The 19,660-nt window shown below is 36.0% G+C and overlaps 1 protein-coding gene across 3 annotated transcripts in view; it reads right to left on the reverse strand.

Annotated features, from left to right (window-relative positions):
* Ate1 (arginyltransferase 1) overlaps positions 1-19,660 on the reverse strand; it is a 244,589-nt gene that overhangs the window by 124,356 nt on the left and 100,573 nt on the right. For all 3 annotated transcript variants that reach the window (XM_090412357.1, XM_090412358.1, XM_090412356.1), the window contains exon 7: positions 4,768-4,892. In XM_090412357.1, coding sequence (XP_090268483.1) covers positions 4,768-4,892 — 125 coding nt within the window. The remainder of the gene's footprint in view (positions 1-4,767; positions 4,893-19,660) is intronic.

Here is a 19,660-nt window from a genome sequence, read left to right on the forward strand (position 1 = left end):
TGGGATTAAAGATTAGTAAAGTAATACGTCATTTTAAGATGCTCCATTCATGCGGTACTTTTGAATTATGACCAATGACAATTTATATGACACACCACATTTGCTCATATGATGATTTTAGCAACATGATTCCCAGTGAATCAACCAATATGCAGTTTTTGTGAACAGTTTATCATGTCATTGTTCACCATCTCTCTCTCTCTCTCTCTCTCTCTCTCTCTCTCTCTATGTTTTGCTGTTAATTATAAACCATTTACTGTTTTATTTTATTATTGTTAAAAACTGAAGGGAGTCACTTAAAGGTCAAAACCAAAAAAAAAAACTAGGAGCAGACATCCTCATTGCCTTTCAGAACTGATGTGGCTTCTGACCTAATTGTGGCACCATCATGTGGCACATTCCATTGGTAGATATCTATTGGGTACTGAACAAATGAGGATAGGCTGGCAATTTGGGACTTAGTGTGTGCTCTATTTGATGCATATAATGATACAACATGATGAAATTTCATGCCAACTGGATGCATTGCCCAGTTAAACAAGGCCCCAGTTGTTTTTGTCAGGGAACCAGAGCGAACAGTGAAAAGTCAGCTACTGGAACTCCAACTCAACATCTAGAAGAAGAAGAATAACCCAACATCAGAAGAATTGAAGATAGGAACCATCAATATAAGGAGGATTAATGGGAAGGCTATTGCACTCACAGAAGAAATAGAAAAGTACCACGTAGACTTAATTGGAATTATCCAGAAAAGAAGACAAAAAACAGGCGAGATCTTACTAAATAATAAGTACAGGTTATACTCAGTAATAACATTCAAGGAAAGAAAGGAGTAGCAATAGATTCAACACCATACAGGAAGATAAATTTCTTGATTGGAAGTCAGTTTGAAGTGGTGGGCAAATGGACAATAAAAGTTATTTGTGACTATGGTCCTACAAAAGTATCTCCTAAGGAAGAAGTAGAGGAATTTTTCAACTCATTAAAGCAGGCAGCTGACATAAAGAAAATGGAAAAAGCAGTACTTGTTGGAGATCTAAACAGCAGAGAGTAGGAAGTGAATCCAATCAGGCATATAAAAATATTATGGGAAAGTTGGAAAAAAAGGACAAGGCTAATAACAATGATAAGTAACTACTGGATTTCTGCCCAGCATATGGACTAGTCATTACTAACACCATGTTCCAACATAAAGATGTGCACAAGTTCACGTGTAGAGAAGACAGAAAAAATAAGAACACTGGCATTGACTGTGTCATTGTTGATAGTGATATCTTCATGCTGGTTCAAGATACAAGAGTGCACAGAGGATTTGAAATTGGAAGTGACCAATTTCAAATTAAGAAGGAAGTAAGAAGGATAAAAATGAATATTATATTGAAAAACAACAATATGTAAGAAAGTTTTAAAAAGAATTAAAGCTGAGAAGCTTTTACAAGTAAATTATAGACTCAACTATAACAAACATTATTGAAGAAAATTTGAAACAGTGTGAAAACAAGAACCAAACCTTGGAGACTCAGTGGCAAACTGATGAAGATAATGATTCACACAGCTAGTGAGGTATGTGGTGAAGATGTCTGTAAGGATAGAAAAATAAGAATCCTGGTGGACACAAGAAGTTAAAGAAACAGTTCTGTAAAAGAAGAAAAACATACCAAACGTTCCTGGCAATTGTCCTAAAAGAATACAGAGAAAAAAGTAAGAAGTCTAAGCTTTATGGAAAAGTAGCTAAACAAAAGTCATGGGAAAACTTAGTAAGAATACAGAAAATAAATATTAGGAAGGTGGCAAAATGTTTTGGTAGCTATTGAAAAAGGTTAGAAATGGAGTAAAGAGTACTGTAAAAGAAATCAAAGATGATAAAGGTGACATAAAAACTGAATATCAGGATATCCTAGATGTCTGTAGTAATTAATTTGAAAGACTACTGAATGAAACAAGCAGTTAGAGAACCATACTAGAACATTCTCAAGAGGAATGCAAAAAGGAATACATGAGGAATACATTTTTACCTCAATACTTGAGGTAAAAATGCCATCATAAACTTGGAATGTGGAAAGAAAGCTGGAGTAGGTGATATCTGAGCAGAAATGCTTAAATATGGAGGTATAAAAATTTTGCAGTGGCTACACTGCATAATTCAGAGGGCAAGAAAGTCAAATTCCAGATTGGAGTAGAGCTGAATGCGAGAATTACAGAGTCAATTCTCTACTAAGTGTTCCAGGTAGGATTTATTTTTAGCTTACTTGAAAGAGGTTGAGAAAGACTGGAAGGGAAACTTGGAGATGAACAAGATGGGTTCTGACCAAACAGAGGTTGTCAAGATCAGATTTTCACTTGACAACAAATAGTTGAGAAATGATGGGGATATGACAAGGATGTGTACTTAAGTTTTGTGAATCTGGAAAAGGGGGATATGACAAGATGATGGGGATATGACAAGGATGTGTACTTAAGTTTTGTGAATCTGGAAAAGGTGTTTAGAGAAAAACTTTTCAAAACATTACAATTATATGGGATAAATGGAAGATTATACAGAGCAATATAATCTGTATTTAAGTTGTAAGTCAGCAATTAGATTTATAGGAAGATGGTTCAATGTAAAATCAGGAGTAAGACAAGGATGCACATTACCTCTAGTCTTATTCATCATCTATTCATCATTATGAAAGAAACTGGCATTAGGCCTGATATTAGAATTGAAGATGTCAAACTTTGCTCTTTGCAGATGATGCTATACTCCTAAACACATCTAGTGCAAGTCTCCAGGATTTTCTAACTAAATTGAATAAGAGCTATAACAAATTTTTGCTTGAAAATCAGCAATAAAAAGACCAAAACTATGAAAATAGGCAGAAATACTGAACACATGAACTTCATTCTAAATGGAGAGCCTACAGAACAAGTAAATATTTCAGCTACGTAGGCACAGTTTTTAGTGAAGAAGCAAGTTAAATCTGGAAATACACAACAGAATGTGTAAGCAGAATTGAAAGTTTAGCAAAACAGGTGTTTAATACCAAGATGGTAATAAAGATACACAAAGGAAGACCAAGGTCTAAGTGGATAAATTCAATCAAAAGTGTCTTAGAGGCTCAAAACGTTAGATATGACAATATTGGGGTGCTGACAAAGATTAGACTAATTTGGAGGAAAATTGTGGATAGGAGATTAATAATACTGTAAATATAAACCATATGGTGCTGTTATAGTAGCCTGAACATCCCTTGAGGGTGCATAGCAGGAAATTGATTATGATAATTAGGTGCAGTAGCGCAATTGGAAGAACAGCGGAACGTTGTGCCCCTCGACTGGAAAAGATCTGGGTTCGATTCTGGGCATGATGAAGGGAAATCCTAATATGGGCTTTTTCAGTTGAAGATGAGTTAGCCAATCTCATACAGTGGTAGCAGGGTTTTCCCTCCTGCATACAGACAAAAAATACTGTTGTTGGTGATGATGGGTGATAGATGGTGTTGATGGTAATAGTGTCGTAGTTGGAGAATTAAGTATTAGTGGAGAGGATGAGATGTATTTAGCGAAGTAGAGTAGTGTGCCTTCCCACAATGAGTTCTTGGACTCCTTGGAGGTGTCATGTAATAATAATAATTATTGCAGATTCAAATCAAGTAAGAGTGCTGTTGCTTCCAGTGAAAGAAGATGTGTAAACTTATTACATTAGATGCTAAGATTAAAATGAGCAAATTTAATGAGGGTGCACTGAACACAAGACGAAACTTACCTCACACTACTACTACTACTACAAAGATGAAGTTGTTACTGAAGTGAAAAGTGCTACACTATTTAAAACTATAGTTATCCATAAATGTAGCAATCTTACTAGCAAAATGGAAAAACTTTTAATAGTAAAGACTGCTGACCAAACTGGTTGGTGCATTCTTTTAAGCCAAGCTATTCAGAATAACTTTTTTTTTCTGCAAAAATTATTCTAATTTTTTTTATTTGCATATCTGACAGATATGTTTTATTTGTCATTACTTAAAAATATTATTAAACTATTAAGTGTATCTACACGTTTGAAGCCCCCCCCCCCTACAGCAATTCACTATGTATGACTAGTGATTAATGGTGACAATAAGGACTTTGCTTACTTTGGATTTCTTAATAAATTCATAATGTCACCAATACAGATGGTAAATATGATGAATAAAGTTATATTTATTCTCTCAAAGTATCGTGATTCTTCAAACATTCAACAATTATGCCTGATCAATGCTTAACCACACTTACACAAAGAACAGCCAAGCTAAGTTAGAGAACTCAGCTCTCACCCACAAATTCACATTGGGAAGTTATTCTTGAAAAGCAAGATCATTTTTAAAACATCTTCTTCTTCTATGTATTAGGCCTACTGGCCTGTTACAGAGCTCACTTGAACTCTTCAAAGTCGTACCCCATCCCAAGGATAAGGTGACTAGTCCTATGCCTCCCGATATATCCTATGGCTGTATCTCGTGTGTTCGCGGGGCCAGTTTGTCTGCTTGCAGGAAGAAAAACCCTGCTGTCCACACCCAAGACCAGCTAACTTGGCTATGTCTGAGAAAGATCCTAAGTTCCTCAAGTCGGTAACGGGAATCAAACCCAGGACACTCCTTTCCCAGGCATATGGTTGCGAAGCGCATAGCCACTAGGCTAACTGCACAGACATTTTAAAACATCAGGACTAAATTCATGTAAAAAAAAATATAGTATGAATTTATTGCTATTTTAAACAAACAGTTGAACAGCAAAACAGAAACTCACCTCTTCAGCATGCTTTACAATCTTGCCTTCAGCCTCTGCCTGTTTAAGCAACTTTTGCAATTTACGTTCTTTTCGAATAATTTTAGCTTTTTTACATGGTGGTCGTTCAGGGTCTGGTCCAAAAACTGAAATGAGAAACAAATAAGAAAATGGAAATATTAATATAAATTTAATGTAAAATACAAATTTACAAAATGCAGTTTTAATATAAAATTTTAATTTTGATAAAATGCAGTAAGTTCCAGTGGCTGCACTGATTAAAGAAACTCAGAGATGAAAGGGAGAAAAAGCCTTAAAAACTGATTCATTTCATCTCCTTGAGTAACTAAATACTTTGGAGCATCTTCACAGATAAGATGGAGCCATGTTCAAAATTCATTTGAATGCACAACCATCAGTTCCTTTATTGAGCTTTGTTTATGTCTCTATACTGTTAAATCTCCTTCCTTTCAACATGGATTTGATTTTTCAGGCATTTATGCATTTATGTACATTTTTTATCCATTTCTCTAATTCAAAATATTGTTGGTTGTCATGGTTAATACATTTTCAAAGATTCTCATGGCTATCCCCAAAGCTAACAAGTTCAACAAAAGTAACCAAGATGTAGTTAATAGTCATCATCCAATTATTTTATCACTTTGTAAACTTCATTCACACTTTTACTTAACATAAACAAAACAATGTTTGATCTTTGTACTATCATTACAAACCATAACAACAATGTGAAAGTACAAAACTAAATGTGAGGACTTATGTAAATTATAGAAGATAAGACAGAGCCAACAGTAACAGATATATGATCTTACTTACTCTAATACAAGTGACTAAGTCATGGAATTTAATTGTCAAACCTTGTATTTGATAACAATTCTTACTAAACAAAATAAAACACACACATTTTTTTATTTATTTTATTATTATTTGAGATTCTTCTTGTAGCTTAAACTGTGTAGAAAGCAAAAGTATTAAATTTAATTTTAAATACTTAATTAATTAGATTTATGTTTTGAATATAGCACAGCATTCAGGGCTCAGATGTAGGATGTTTATACATTAAGACATGAAACACGAAACAAAATTCATATGACCATAAGATGCATGTCTGTATTTCATGTTCATTTGAGTGCTTAAGGGTCAAAGCTGTATAACTGAGAGGAGACCTCCACATAGCCTTTAAAGGAATGCAGAGAACCAACCAGGGCTTCTGACCTAATGTCCAATACTCACCTTCTCGTGGTGCACCCTGTTGGTTATCTACTTGGATACTGAACGAACAAGGATGGGCTGGCAAATTGGGATTCAGCCGACCAAATTGTATTCTTATTGGTTAAACCAAAATAAAAAATGATTGTACGACATGACAAAATTTCATGCCGGCTGGAGCGTCGCCCGGTTAAACAAGGGCCCCGTTGTTTTCGCCAAGGAACCAGGGCGAACAGCAAAAAGTCAGCTACTGGAACAAATCTGAAAACAAACCCCAACTCAACATCACCAGAGTTAAAGATTGGTACTATCAACGTAAGAAGCCTGAATGGCAAAGAAATGGAGCTCGCTGAGGAATTAGATAAATACCAGATCGACATAATAGAGGTGGCTGAAACAAAAAAGACAAAAACTGGTGAGATCTTTCTGAGCAATAAATACAAAATGTTATATTCAGGCAATGACAATCAAGGAAAAGGAGTAGCCATAGTATTCAACACAAAATACGAGGCTAATCTTCTTGAATGGCAGTCAGTCTCAAGTAGAGTAATGTGGGCAAATATGAGAATGGGGAACTGGACAATGTGACTTATTTGTGCCTATGGTCCCACAGAAGGTTCTACTAAGGTAGAAGTGGAGGAATTTTTCGAGGATTTAGAGAAAGCAACTGACACAATGAAAAAGTTGGTCCTTTTGGGGATCTAAATAGCAGAGTAGGAAATGATTGTGAGACATACAAAAATATTTTGGGAAAAATTGGAGAAAAGAGCAAAGCTAATAATAATGGCAAATATCTGTTGGATTTCTGCTCAGGACATGGACTGGTTATTACTAACACCATGTTCCAACATAAAATGTGCACAAATTCACATGGAGAAAAGAGGCAAGGAATAAGAAAAGTCTCATTGACTATGTTATTGTTGATAGTGATGTTTTCCACCTGGTGCAGGACACCAGAGTGTACAGAGGATTTGAAATTGGAAGTGATCACTATTTAGTCTTGAGCAGGATAAAATTGAATTTCATACTGAAAAGAATAACATGTAAGAAAGTTTTAAAGCGAATCAAAGTTGAGCAGCTCTCAGATGTGAACTGTAGACTAAAATACACAAAGATTATTGAAGAAAAAATGAAAGAGTTTGAGAACAGTAATCAAACCTTGGAGATTCAGTGGCATGCCTTGAAGAAAACCCTGATTGATTCAGCTAGAGAGGCATGTGGTGAAGTTGTCGGCAAGGATAGAAAAATTAGAACTCCATGGTGGACACGGGAAGTTAAAGAGGCAGTGAAGGAAAAGAAGAAAGCATATCAAAAGTTCTTGGCAAATAAGTCAGCTTGTTCTCTTAGAGAATACAGAGACAAATGCAAGAATGCTAAACACTGTGTAAAACTAGCTAAACAAAAGTCACGAGAGGACTTTGGCAAGAATACAGAAAATAAATATCAAGAAGGTGGCAAAATATTCTGGAGGTTGTTGAAGAAGCCTAGGAATGGAGGAAAGAGTGCTGTAAAAGGATTTAGAGATGATAAAGGTGACATGAACACAGAAGAAAAAGATATCCTTGAAGTGTGAAGTAATTACTTTGAAAAACTGCTAAATGAAACAAACAGTGATGACAGTACAGTGGTAAAAAACACTGACCAGGCATGCAGTCAGGAATACATATCCATACTTGAAGTAGAAAAAGCCATCAAAGGCATAAAATGTGGAAAGGCAGCAGGAGTAGATGATATTTGACCAGAAATGCTGAAGTATGGTAGTATAAAAGTCTTACAGTGGCTGCACTACATAGTTCAGAAAGTCTGGACAGAGGGACAATTTCCCGACGATTGGAGAAGAGCTCTCATAGTACCCATATATAAAAAGGGAAATAAAACTGAATGTGAGAATTACAGAGGTATTTTCCTACTGAGTGTTCCTGGCAAGATCTATTCAAGTATACTTGAGAAATGACTGAGAATAATTGTGGAAGAAAATCTGGGTGAAGAACAAGCTGGATTCAGGCCAAATAGAAGCTGTCAGGATCAGATCTTCACTTTACGACAAATAGTCGAGAAAGCATGGGAATATAACAAAGATCTGTATTTAACTTTTGTCGAATTGGAAAAGGCATATGACAATGTGCCAAGAGAGAAGCTATTCAATACGCTACAGTTATATGGTGTCAATGGGGCATTATATCAAGCAATACTTAGTCTTTATTTGAGTTGTGAGTCAGCAGTTAGAATTGAACGAAGTACAGGAAGATGATTTAATGTTAAATCTAGTGTGAGACAAGGATGTACATTATCCCCTCTGTTATCATCATCATCATCATCATCATCATCATCAAATTCCTGCCATGTACCCTCAAGAGGTGTACAGGATATGATAGTACTACATGAAAAAAATTACATTATTATTAATTTCCTATCTACAATTTTCCTCCAAATCAGTCTGTTACTTGTCAACACTCCAACATTATCAGATCTTATATTTCTATCGTCTAAAGCACTTTGTACCGTATCAATCCACTTATATCGTGGTCTTCCTCTGGGTCATTTTGCTGCCAACCTGGCAGAAAACACTTGTTTTGCTAATCTTTCTTTGCCCATTCTGTTTAAGTGACCATACCACCTGAGATTAGCTCTGCTAATGCATTCCTGGATGCTGACAATGTCAAGTTCTTTCCTAATATCCTCATTTTTAATATGATACTGCCATTGATGCCATCTGTTCACACCTATAATCTTTTTCAGGATTCTCATATCTGTGGTCTCTAGTCTTTGGTCAAGTGTTTTACTTCTGACCCAGCTCTCAGATCCATAAGTTAAAACTGGTTTGAACACTGTCTTGTATACAGCTAATTTAGTGTTCCGACTAATTTCTCTCTTATTCCATATGAATTTATTCAATTGACTTCCCAACATGGATCGCATTATGAAGAAAAGTGGTATTAAACATGATATCAAAATTGGAGATGTTAATGTCAGCTCTTTGCTTTATGCGGACAATGTTATACTTCTAAATAAATCCGCTACAAGTCTGCAAGATTCTCTGACTAAATTAAATAACTGTTGTAATAGATATGGTATCAAGGTCAGCAATAAAAAGACAAAGACAATGAAAATAGGCAGAATCAGTGAAAATGTCAACTGTGTTGTGAATGGAGAACCCGTGGAACAAGTAAAACATTCCAGCTACTTAGGCACGATGTTTACTGAAGATGGTAAATTAAATATAGAAATAGACAACAGAATCAGCAAAGCTGGTATGGTGGGAAGTCAATTGAATAAATTCATATGGAATAAGAGAGAAATTAGTCGGATCACTAAATTAGCTGTATACAAGACAGTGTTCAAACCAGTTTTAACTTATGGATCTGAGAGCTGGGTCAGAAATAAAACACTTGACCAAAGACTAGAGACCGCAGATATGAGAGTCCTGAGAAAGATTAGGGGTGTGAACAGATGGCATCAATATCAATATCATATTAAAAACGTGGATATTAGGAAAGAAGTTGACATTGTCAGCATCCAGGAATGCGTTAGCAGAGCTAATCTCAGGTGGTATGGTCACTTAAACAGAATGGGCGAAGAAAAATTAGCAAAACAAGTGTTTTCTGCCAGGCTGGCAGCAAAACGACCCAGAGGAATACCAAGATATAGGTGGATTGATATGGTACAAAGTGCCTTAGGCAATAGAAATATAAGATCTGATAATGTCGGAGTCTTGACAAATAACAGACTGATTTGGAGGAACATTGTAGATAGGAAGTTAGTAATGATGTAATTTTTTTCATGTAATACTATCATATCCTGTACACTCCTTGAGGGTACATAGCAGGAATTTGATGATGATTGAATAAGTTATAAACTGAATGTTGAGGCTTATATACAGTATCATAATGTGTGTTTTATATTCTTCCATGTCAGATGTTACTACTGTTTGAAAAGCTTCATCATCATCAATTTCTTGATATATATCCTCAACAGGTGTTCAGGATAAAATACCATAACACTGGGACTATCTATTATTCAAATTTCTCTTAGTTTGTAGCCTTTCTTTGATTTCCAAAACATATCTTTCCAATTTGGAATAACAACAGAGAGAAGATGCACATCTTGTTGGTTTAAATGTTTTCTCCGAGAAGACCTGTTGTCAAAATATGTTTAGAAAGTGGAATTGAGTTTATTTTTTTATATAGTCTATATGCTTATTTATGTTAATTTTTTCCCTTCTTTATTGATAATTCTACTTGTCCTAAGTCAAGTATTTTTTAAGAGTATATGATATCACACACTCCTGATTATTTTGTTGGGTTGTGCTTCATTTTTGATGAACAGAGCACAGGAGTAGTCTCATAACAACAGTGGTTTAAAGGAGAAAACATTCCAATTTCTGTGAAACCATACTGACAAAGGTTAAGCTTTAGTGGTCTCTTGTATTATTGTCAAGGGTCAGCCTGTCTTGTTCAGTTAACATATGGTCTATGTTTTTAGTGGGGTAATTTTACTCCTCTTTGAAGATTAAATTCACTGGTGAGCTCTTCATCTTGAAGAGTTTTATGACCCTGGACACTTTACTTTGTAAAATGGCAAACTCCTATGACTTATAACTGTGAGACTGAGCAAGTAAATAATGATACACTCTTTTCTTTAAACTGGAATTGAATGTTCAGTCTTTTTATCTGTAAAAATATGAAATAAACACAAGAAAAATGGCCATCCATCTTCAGCAATAACATATCAGACAAACTCAGGGCTGGCTCAGATGTAGGATATTTATAAATTAAGATGTTAAGCACAAAACAAAATTCATATGACCATGTGATAAGCCATAACATACAATAATCACTAACCATTCATGGCAAGTGACATACACTAGAATAACAGAATTTGTTGTACAAAAAAAAAAAAAAAAAAAAAAAAAGAATAGAAACAGTGGAAGGGAGAGAAAGGGAAAGGTACCCAGGCAATGGAATGAGAGTTATGGGACTCGATGATCTGTGGAGTGCAAGATAAGATAATAGAGGAGTGCTTGTCTGGAGGAACGATAGAGAGTGTGGCTATGGCAATTAAGCAGGGTGAAAGGGTGGATGAGATGATTGTGATGGCAGGCACGAATGACTTGAGAGGCAATGTAAATCAGATATCTGATTTACAGATTCTTGCTTGAGGTTGTACGGAAGAAAACGCAGAGAGAAAAGATTGCGTGTGTGTGTTGACCAGGTATGATAGTGAAGAGCTGAGCAGAAGAGCAGTAATAATGAATAGCATAATAGCCAGAATGTATCAGAAGAGAGGATTGGAATATATGGATGCTTAGAGGGGATTTGAAGTCAGAAAGGAACTGCATGCGAGAGACTGCTTGCATTTGAATGAGAAAGGATGTAGGCATCTAGAGAGATTGCTGTTTTCCGTTTCGGAAAACAGCAATCTCTCCAGATGCTGTTTTCCGTTCCAGGAAAACAGAGATAATGATAGGTAGAGATTTGTGTCAATACAGGGAAACTAGATGGATGGTAGCAGGGGTGGCCTCTTGTGGGAATGGGTACTTGTGGAAAGGGGGACGACATCAGGTAACACTAAGTCCAGTTAGTTCTGGAGGAGATAATAATATAATCTCCAGTGGGTTCTGGAGAAGATAATGATAGGTATAGAAGAAGTGACATTTTTATGCTTTATATTAATGCCAAGAATATCCGGAATAAAGGAGATGAATTGGTGGCACTGATAGCATCAGCCCAGCCAAAGATTATTAGGATCTCTGAGATGTGGTTGATGGAAGATGATATAATAACAGGAATAGAAGTAGCAGGGTACAGCATTTTTTGGCAGGATAGGAAGGGAAAATGCAGTGGTGGAGTACTGCTTATGATAAGTGATGACTTACGTCCTGTAAGAGTAGTAGCTTTGGAAGGCAGTGACACTAATGGTTTTGAAAGCATATGGTGTGAGGTAGAGGTGGACAAGACAGGATATTTAGTGGGATGTTGCTACAAGTCAAGGAGCACAAAGGGTGGGGAGCAAGAGATGTTTAGGCAGTTGAGCTTGGCAAGTGCAAGAAGAATGATTGTTAGGGAGATTTTAACTATATCAGTATAAGCTGGGAAGAGGAAAATGCATGTAGTAATAAAGGAATGGAATTTCTAGAATTCTTGAGGGACAAATGTCTTAGGCAACATGTAATAGAGGGAACAAGAGGTTCAAAGAGTTTTGGATTTGGTCATAGCATCAAAAGAGTTGATAATAACTGAGATGACATCTCTTCACATAATTCCAGTTGGAGAGAGTGACCATGTGGTTTTGACTTGGAAGATGAATAGACATACAGGGGTATCAAAGAAAAGGGAATGTATGTGGAATTATAAGGCAGGTGATAATAATAGTCTTCAATATGAACTTGGGGCAGTTCCACAGAGGGAGGAATTGGATGGGCAAGATACCATTAGTGCTTTGGAAATTGTGAAGGAATATTTGTTAGCAGCAATAGTAAGCTATATGCATATACCAGGTTGATAGCTTTTAACAAAATGACTGCTCATTAGTTGAACAATCGCTTCAACTAATGAGCAGTCATTTTTTGTTTATATTCCACAAGGGAAGAATCAGTTCTTCCCTTGTGGAATATATTCCACAAGGGAAGAAGAGAACACAATTTGGTGTAAAGTGGATGACAAACAATATCAAACACAGAAACTGTAGGTGAAAAAGAGATTATGGAAGAGATATAAGGAGAGTGGTGGAGAGCAGATGCATGAGAATATAAGACTCAGGCCAGGATAGTGACCAGTATCCAAGTGTGAGCAAACAAAGTTTGTACCACCTTACCCCAGTCCTGAAGATACTTTCAGGTGCAAACTTTGTTTGCTCACACTTGGATAAAGGATTAAACTAAATTTATTATAGTCTAACCAAGTGAAAAATAAACTTTCAACATCTTTCTCTAAATCCAGAGTAATTTAATAAAAAGGTGGCACACCGTTTGGCAACTCCTATAGGTAGAGATGACCTTGCTAATGCTTCTGCCTGGTATCTCCACTTGGGCCTGGCTCCCACAGAAGAGACCTCAATAAAGGTCGAAACTAGTCTGGGTAGTGGCCCTTCCCTTAATGCATAACATTATACATATCCGCAAGGAGATGTGTTTTGCATTATGGGAGATACTGAGATAGGAGTGATGTTAGCTTGCTCCACCTTTGCAACGAGTTTCCCAGTGTTGTACCACCTTACCCCAGTCCTAAAGATACTTTTAGGCACAAACATTGTTTGCACACACTTGGATAAAGGATTAAACTAAATTTATTATAGTCTAACTAAGTGAAAAATAAACTTTCAACATCAATTATATTATTATTATATTATTTTATTATATTTGTATATATATATGTATAGATATTTATAAAGAACTATGGTCCACTAATAAATCCAAAAGAAAATTTCTCATACTTCTTTATTCCCTTTTTTATAACCAGTGCTTTTTTCCAAAAGTTAGGAGTTTTTCCAGATATCCAAACCATATTAAAAAATTTCAGAAGCCTTTCATTAAATTTTTCACCTGCATTTTTGTATAGTTATATATTTGTATTGTCTTCTCCTGGTATTTTCCTATTTTTCATCATCTTTATTGTATTTTTCAGTTTTAACATTGTGATATTTTCTGCTAGGTCATTCTTTGTTTTATATAATTTTATTTCATCAGTCTTCTAATCTTTTTGATATGAAAAATAATCCCACTAATAGTCAGATTGAGCAACTGAGCTTTAATTAGCAGGGATAATAATACTATAAAGAAACTATGCCCACATTTTGTAAGGACCCCTTTGGCCTAATTAAGATCCATAAAGAAGGTGTCTGCCAAAGTCTAATGTGCATTTCATTGATGGCAAGACATGCTGTGTGAAAAGATTTCTTTCTTGCTTATTAAGTGCACATATAAGACAATCTAGGTCTTTTATCAAAAATATCCATATACTTTTTGTATACTTGTATGAGGATGAAAAACTTTTTTTTTTTTTACAACTTACTGATCTAATGGCAAGTTTTAATAAGGTCTCTTTATTTACTACATTCCACTGGATGAAATGCTTTGATTATTATTCCAAGACTTTCCTTCTGACACAGTCAAGATTTTGGATTTTTTGAGATTCCCAGGAGTCCCTTAAGGATCAAAGCCTAATAACTGGGAGGAGATCTCCACATCACCTTCAAGGAATAAAGATAACTGACTGGGGCTTCTGAACTAATGTTCAATCCTCACCTTCATGTGGTGCACCCTGATAGTAGGTAACCACTGGGTACCGACCAAACTGTACTTTCTACTGGCTTAAAGCACAAATACACATGATGATACGACACGATGAGATCTGCTGGATGTGATTTCATCAGACAGCAGAAATCACCTAGTATAACAAGGCCCCTGCTGTTTTCATCTGGGAACCAGGGTGAACAGCGAAAAGCAGCTACTGGAACAAACCCAAACTCAACATCTAAAAAAAAAACAAACCCAATGTCAGAAGAACTGAAGATAGGAACCATCAATATAAGAAGTATTAATGGAAAGGAAATTGGACTTGAAGAAGTGGAAAAGTACCACGTGAACATAATTGTATTACTGAGACAAAGAAGATAAAAACAGGTGAGATCTTACTAAATAATAAGTATAGAATGTTATATTTGGGCAATAATATAACACTATATTTGCAGCATTCAACACAAAATATGAAGATAAATCTCTAGATTGGAAGGTAGTTTCAAGTCATGTGGGCAAAATGGGGAAACGGACAAAGAACTTATCTATGGTTCTACAGAAAGTTCTCCTAAGTGATCATCACTTAGTTTTAAGTAGAATAAAAATGAATATTGAACTCTGCTTCAGGAGGTGGAGGAAGCAAGGGATCTGGGCATCTTAGAAGATAGTGAACTGAAGTTCAACGGACACATTGTGAAAGTTGTAAGAGTTACCCAAAAAATCACTTCTATAATGCTAGGAATGCTGACTTGTAAGGATAAGGGGGGGGGGTTTCCATTCAACAATGTGCTAATTAAGCCTCAATTTGATTTCTATGCAGAGATTTGGGTCACCTGGCTGTATCGGTGATCAGGGAAAACATTGGAGATAGTGCAGAGGCAAATAACTAAATACTGTCTTAGGATTCCAGAATACTGAGTATGAGGACAGCTTGAGGGAATGTGGTTTTCAGAGCTTGGCAGATAGGAGGAAGGAAGATATGATTGGGACATAAGCTGGTGAGAGGAGTCTACCAAATAAATACAGAAGAATTATTGCATAGGATAATGGGTGATGTAGGAACTAGAGGTCATTCCTGAAGGATGTACAAGAGTCATGAGAGTAAAGAGGTGAAAAAGAAATTTTTGCTTCATGGGTCGTGAATGACTGAAATGCATTACTGGAATGGGTGTTTAGTGCTCCAACAGTGAATGTTTTCAAGGCAAGGTATGATGTTACTGTGGTCTGTGAGTATTCATCCTCTTGCGATGGATCTCTGGCCTCCACAGAGGCTTGAAAGTAATACTAAAAAAATACTAATATAGTAAACTCTCGATTTAATGGACCCCGATTCAACAGACTTTGGATTTAAGGACATAATTTGACAAATAAATACAGATAATGAAATAATTAATAAAAAAAAATAATATGATGGTTAATTGGAAGCGATCAGCAGTGTTTATAAATTGTTTTGATACATTCACGTATATTCATGATATTACGTTGATATTTGTGATTGCTAGAGCAAAATACATGGTGCTTAGGTTGTTGCTGAAGTAATTTTTTGTTAAACCATTATTAATCATTATTAATATCAGTTAATATGTCTGGAGTTAAAAGAAAACGAGTGAACTTGATGATAGCACAGAAACTTGAGTTAATAAGTAAGTTGGAAAGTGATGCATCTATTGCTCAAGTTTGTGAACTTTACGGGGTGAAAACGAAAAAAGTTTCGGACATAGGCAAAAATAAAGACAAACTTACTCAGTTTCGCTAAAATATAGCGTCAAGAGCTCCAAAAGTGGTTTCACTGTGGCGGATAAGAAACATGTAAAGTTGGCCAAGCATAAGAATTTAGAAGAAGGAGTTTACAAGTGGTTCATTCGACAGCGGTCTAGTGGCGTTGTTGTTTGTGGTGTTGAACTAAAGGTGGCTGCTGAAAAATTGGCACAACACATGAGCATACAGTTATAGGCGAGTAATGGGTGGCTTTGGCACTTTCATAAATGGCATAGCATTACGAACATGCAAACAAAGCACTGAGCGCCAATATTGAACAAGTTGAACCCTTCAGAAAACACATCAAGTCATTGAATTGAAGGTTGAAGGACGAGGTGAAGTCACTGAATCTGACTGTGAGGGTCTGAGGGTCTGATTTTGTCTCACGTTTAGAATGCAGATGAGACCAGTCTATTCTATCGTATTGTTCCCGAAAATACCCTTGCAAACAAAATGAGATTAGAAGGCCTGGCTGCAAATTAAACAAGGAGTGCATTACAGCCCTACTTTGTGCTCATGCCGATGACATGCAACACCTCAAGCCAATGGTAGTTGGAAGAGCACGAAAGCCTTGTGCTTTGAAGAATGTTATGAACCAGTTGCCTGTCATCTATTCCAGCTCAAGGAATGTCTGGTTTGTAAGTGATATTTTTTCTGACTGGTTTTTCAATCACTTCAAATCTGAAGTGCAAACCTACCAAGAAGGGGGTCCTGAAAATCTCTCTTGAAGATGTAAAAACCATTTTACTTCTTGATAATGCATCAGTCCATCCTAATGCTGAGATGTTGGTTAGTAGGAATGGAAGAATAAAATGTATCTTTCTTCCTCCAAACACTTCTATAATACAGCCTATAGGCCAAGGTGTCATTATTACCTGCAAGAGGTTGTATAAGAAGTTTCTTGAAGAGGTCATGGTTGTCTTGGAGAACAAAAACGATCCCAAAAAATTTGCTTGCATACATTTAAGCAAATTTTGCGTGCATGTATGCATGCAAAATTTGCGTGCATACATCAATCTGCCATCTTTAATTTTGCTGCTGCTTGGAAGGAGATAAAGACTACAACATCGGCCAATGGCTGGACCAAGTTACTGAACAGGAGTGAACCAGAATATGATTTCAGAGGTTTTGCAACCTCTGATTTCCGTGAAACATTGATGCAAGCTGGTGATAATGTCAATGAGAATGACATTGAACAATGGCTAGACATCAATGAGGGCAACCCAGGCTACCAAATTCTCAGCCAGGAAGATTGCTGAAGATGTTCTATGGGACAATCAAGAGGCTGACAATGAGGAAGAAGAAGTGGTTCCAGCTAGTCCAAAACTATTGGTGGTTAGAGAATACATGTAAGAAATCATCTCAATCATAGTGCATCTTCAGATCCAGAGGTGATTGCTTATTTTGAACATTTTCGGCAATTTCGATTGTTAATTATTAAGAAACAGTATAAAAGTGGAGAGCAACCAAAACTTGATGCTTTTTTCAAGCTCAATTCTCAGTAAAATGGTATTTGCATATTTCTCATTAAAATATATTAATACTATACAACTGAAAGTGCTTTATTTTCAATACTATTCCTAAGATTCACGATTTAACGGACAATCCTTAACAACTAATAATCTGTTAAATCAAAAGTTTACTGTACTAATATCACATTGAAAGGAATAGCATGTAAGAAACTTTTACAAAGTATTATAGTATGGCAGTTTCTACAGGTAAACTATTGATTCAACTATACAAACATTATTAAAGTAAACATTAAATAGTTTGAAAATAAGCCAAATCTTCAAGTCTCAGTGGCAATCTCAGAAGAAAAGGTTCATTGTTTCTGCTATGGAGGTATGTGGTGAAGTTGTCTGTAAGGATAGCAAAATAAGAACATCACGGTAAACATCAGATGTTAAAGAAACAGTCCTGGAAGAGAAGTAAGTATACTGAAAGTTCCTAGTAAATACAAGGGTGGTCTGAAAAGTTCTCAGCCTCGACAATATATGGCAACACTATCGGCAAGATTTTTTTTTTCTAAGTTGGTATATTTGTCATATCTGTCATAAGCATCCATGTGAAATTGCAAGTCATTGTATCAAATAGTTTGTTTTATACAGTTGTCTGAAGCAAAAGTGTTGTCTGTATCCCTTGAAATGGATAAAATTGAGGTTATAAAATTCTTTGTAAAAGAAGGTTTAGCGCAAAAAGAAATTCATTCGAAGTTCATAAAAGTTTATGGACACTCTTCTCTTTCATTTTTGACAATTAAGAAATGGGCTGCGTTTAAATGTGGCCATACCAGCCTTGAAGATGATCCATGTGAAGGACGTCCAAAAAGTGTAACAACACCAGAAATCATTGATCAAGTGCACGACATAGTATTGGATGACTGGCGAGTCAAAGTGCATGAAATTGCTGAGATTATAGGCATTTCAAAAGAATGTTTATGATATATTTTGCATGAAAAATTGCAGATGAAAAAGCTTTGTGCAAGATAGGCACCGCACTTGCTCACAACAGATCAAAAACACACTCGCATGAAAATCTCTGAACAGTACTTGGAGAATTTTAACAAGAATAAAACTGATTTTGTGCATCGATTTATTACTATGGATGAGACTTGGATTCACCATTACTCACCAGAATCAAAACAATGAACAGAAGCCGGTTGTTGTTCAGCACCAAAGAAGACAACGTCAGTTCCATCAGCAGGAAAGGTCATGGCATTGGTATTTTGGGAGGTTAAAGTCATTTTGTTTATATTATCTTGAAAAGATTAAAACAATAACTGTCGAATATTATTCTGATCTTTTAACCAGACTTTTTCTTCTGAAAACCTGGTTTGCAGAATAAAAAAATCATCTTTCATCAGGACAATGCACCTGCCCCAAAGGTGTTTTTGCAATGGGAAACTTAAGGGATCTGCACTATGAATTGATGGAACACCCACCCTATTCCCCAGATTTGGCTCCCTCTGACTTCTATCTCTTCCCAATATTAAAACTCTTCCTCGCTGGTCAGCATTTTTCTTCGAATCAAGAGGTGATTGCAGTTGTAGAGGGGTATTTTGCAGATCATACTGAGAACACTACAGAGACAGGATAATGGTGCTGGAATAAATGTATTAGTCTTAAGGGAGATTATGTTGAAAAATAAAAATAATTTTGAAATTATAAATTCATTTTTTCATTGTTAGGCTGAGAACTTTTCAGACAACCCTTGTATATTATCAATTATAAAAACTTTAATTAATAATTAACAATATTGCGGCAATGTTACATTGTGATCCCTGAAGATGGCAATGTAACATTGCCATCTTCAGGGATCATAAAACAGTGATATGTGCTTGCAGGAACTAACACTAAGCAAATGAGGCTGAAGGAAGGCAACTGAAGTCGGTCCTAGAGTCCTACAGGTTCCACCCCTAGCAGGCTAAATTGGGTTGTCTTTGCTGTTGGACTGATGTTCTTAGAATGAGTTTCTCCACTCTCTTCATCTATAGCCAACTTTTTTATGGAGACCTTTGAAGAAAAAGTCTTAAACTCTGCCCCACATAAACCCACTGTTTGGCTATGCTATGTGGATGATGTGTTTGCTATTTGGCTGCATGGCCTGGATACACTCCACAATTTCTTCAACACACTTAATTAATCAACATCACAGGATCCGGTTTACTTTGGAAAAGGAAAACAACAGTCTTCCCTT

Source organism: Typopeltis vanoorti, chromosome 22, assembly GCF_054136105.1.
Source record: "Typopeltis vanoorti isolate ZY-2024b chromosome 22, IOZ_Tvanoo_1.0, whole genome shotgun sequence".
In the NCBI taxonomy this organism is placed as follows: domain Eukaryota; kingdom Metazoa; phylum Arthropoda; class Arachnida; order Uropygi; family Thelyphonidae; genus Typopeltis; species Typopeltis vanoorti.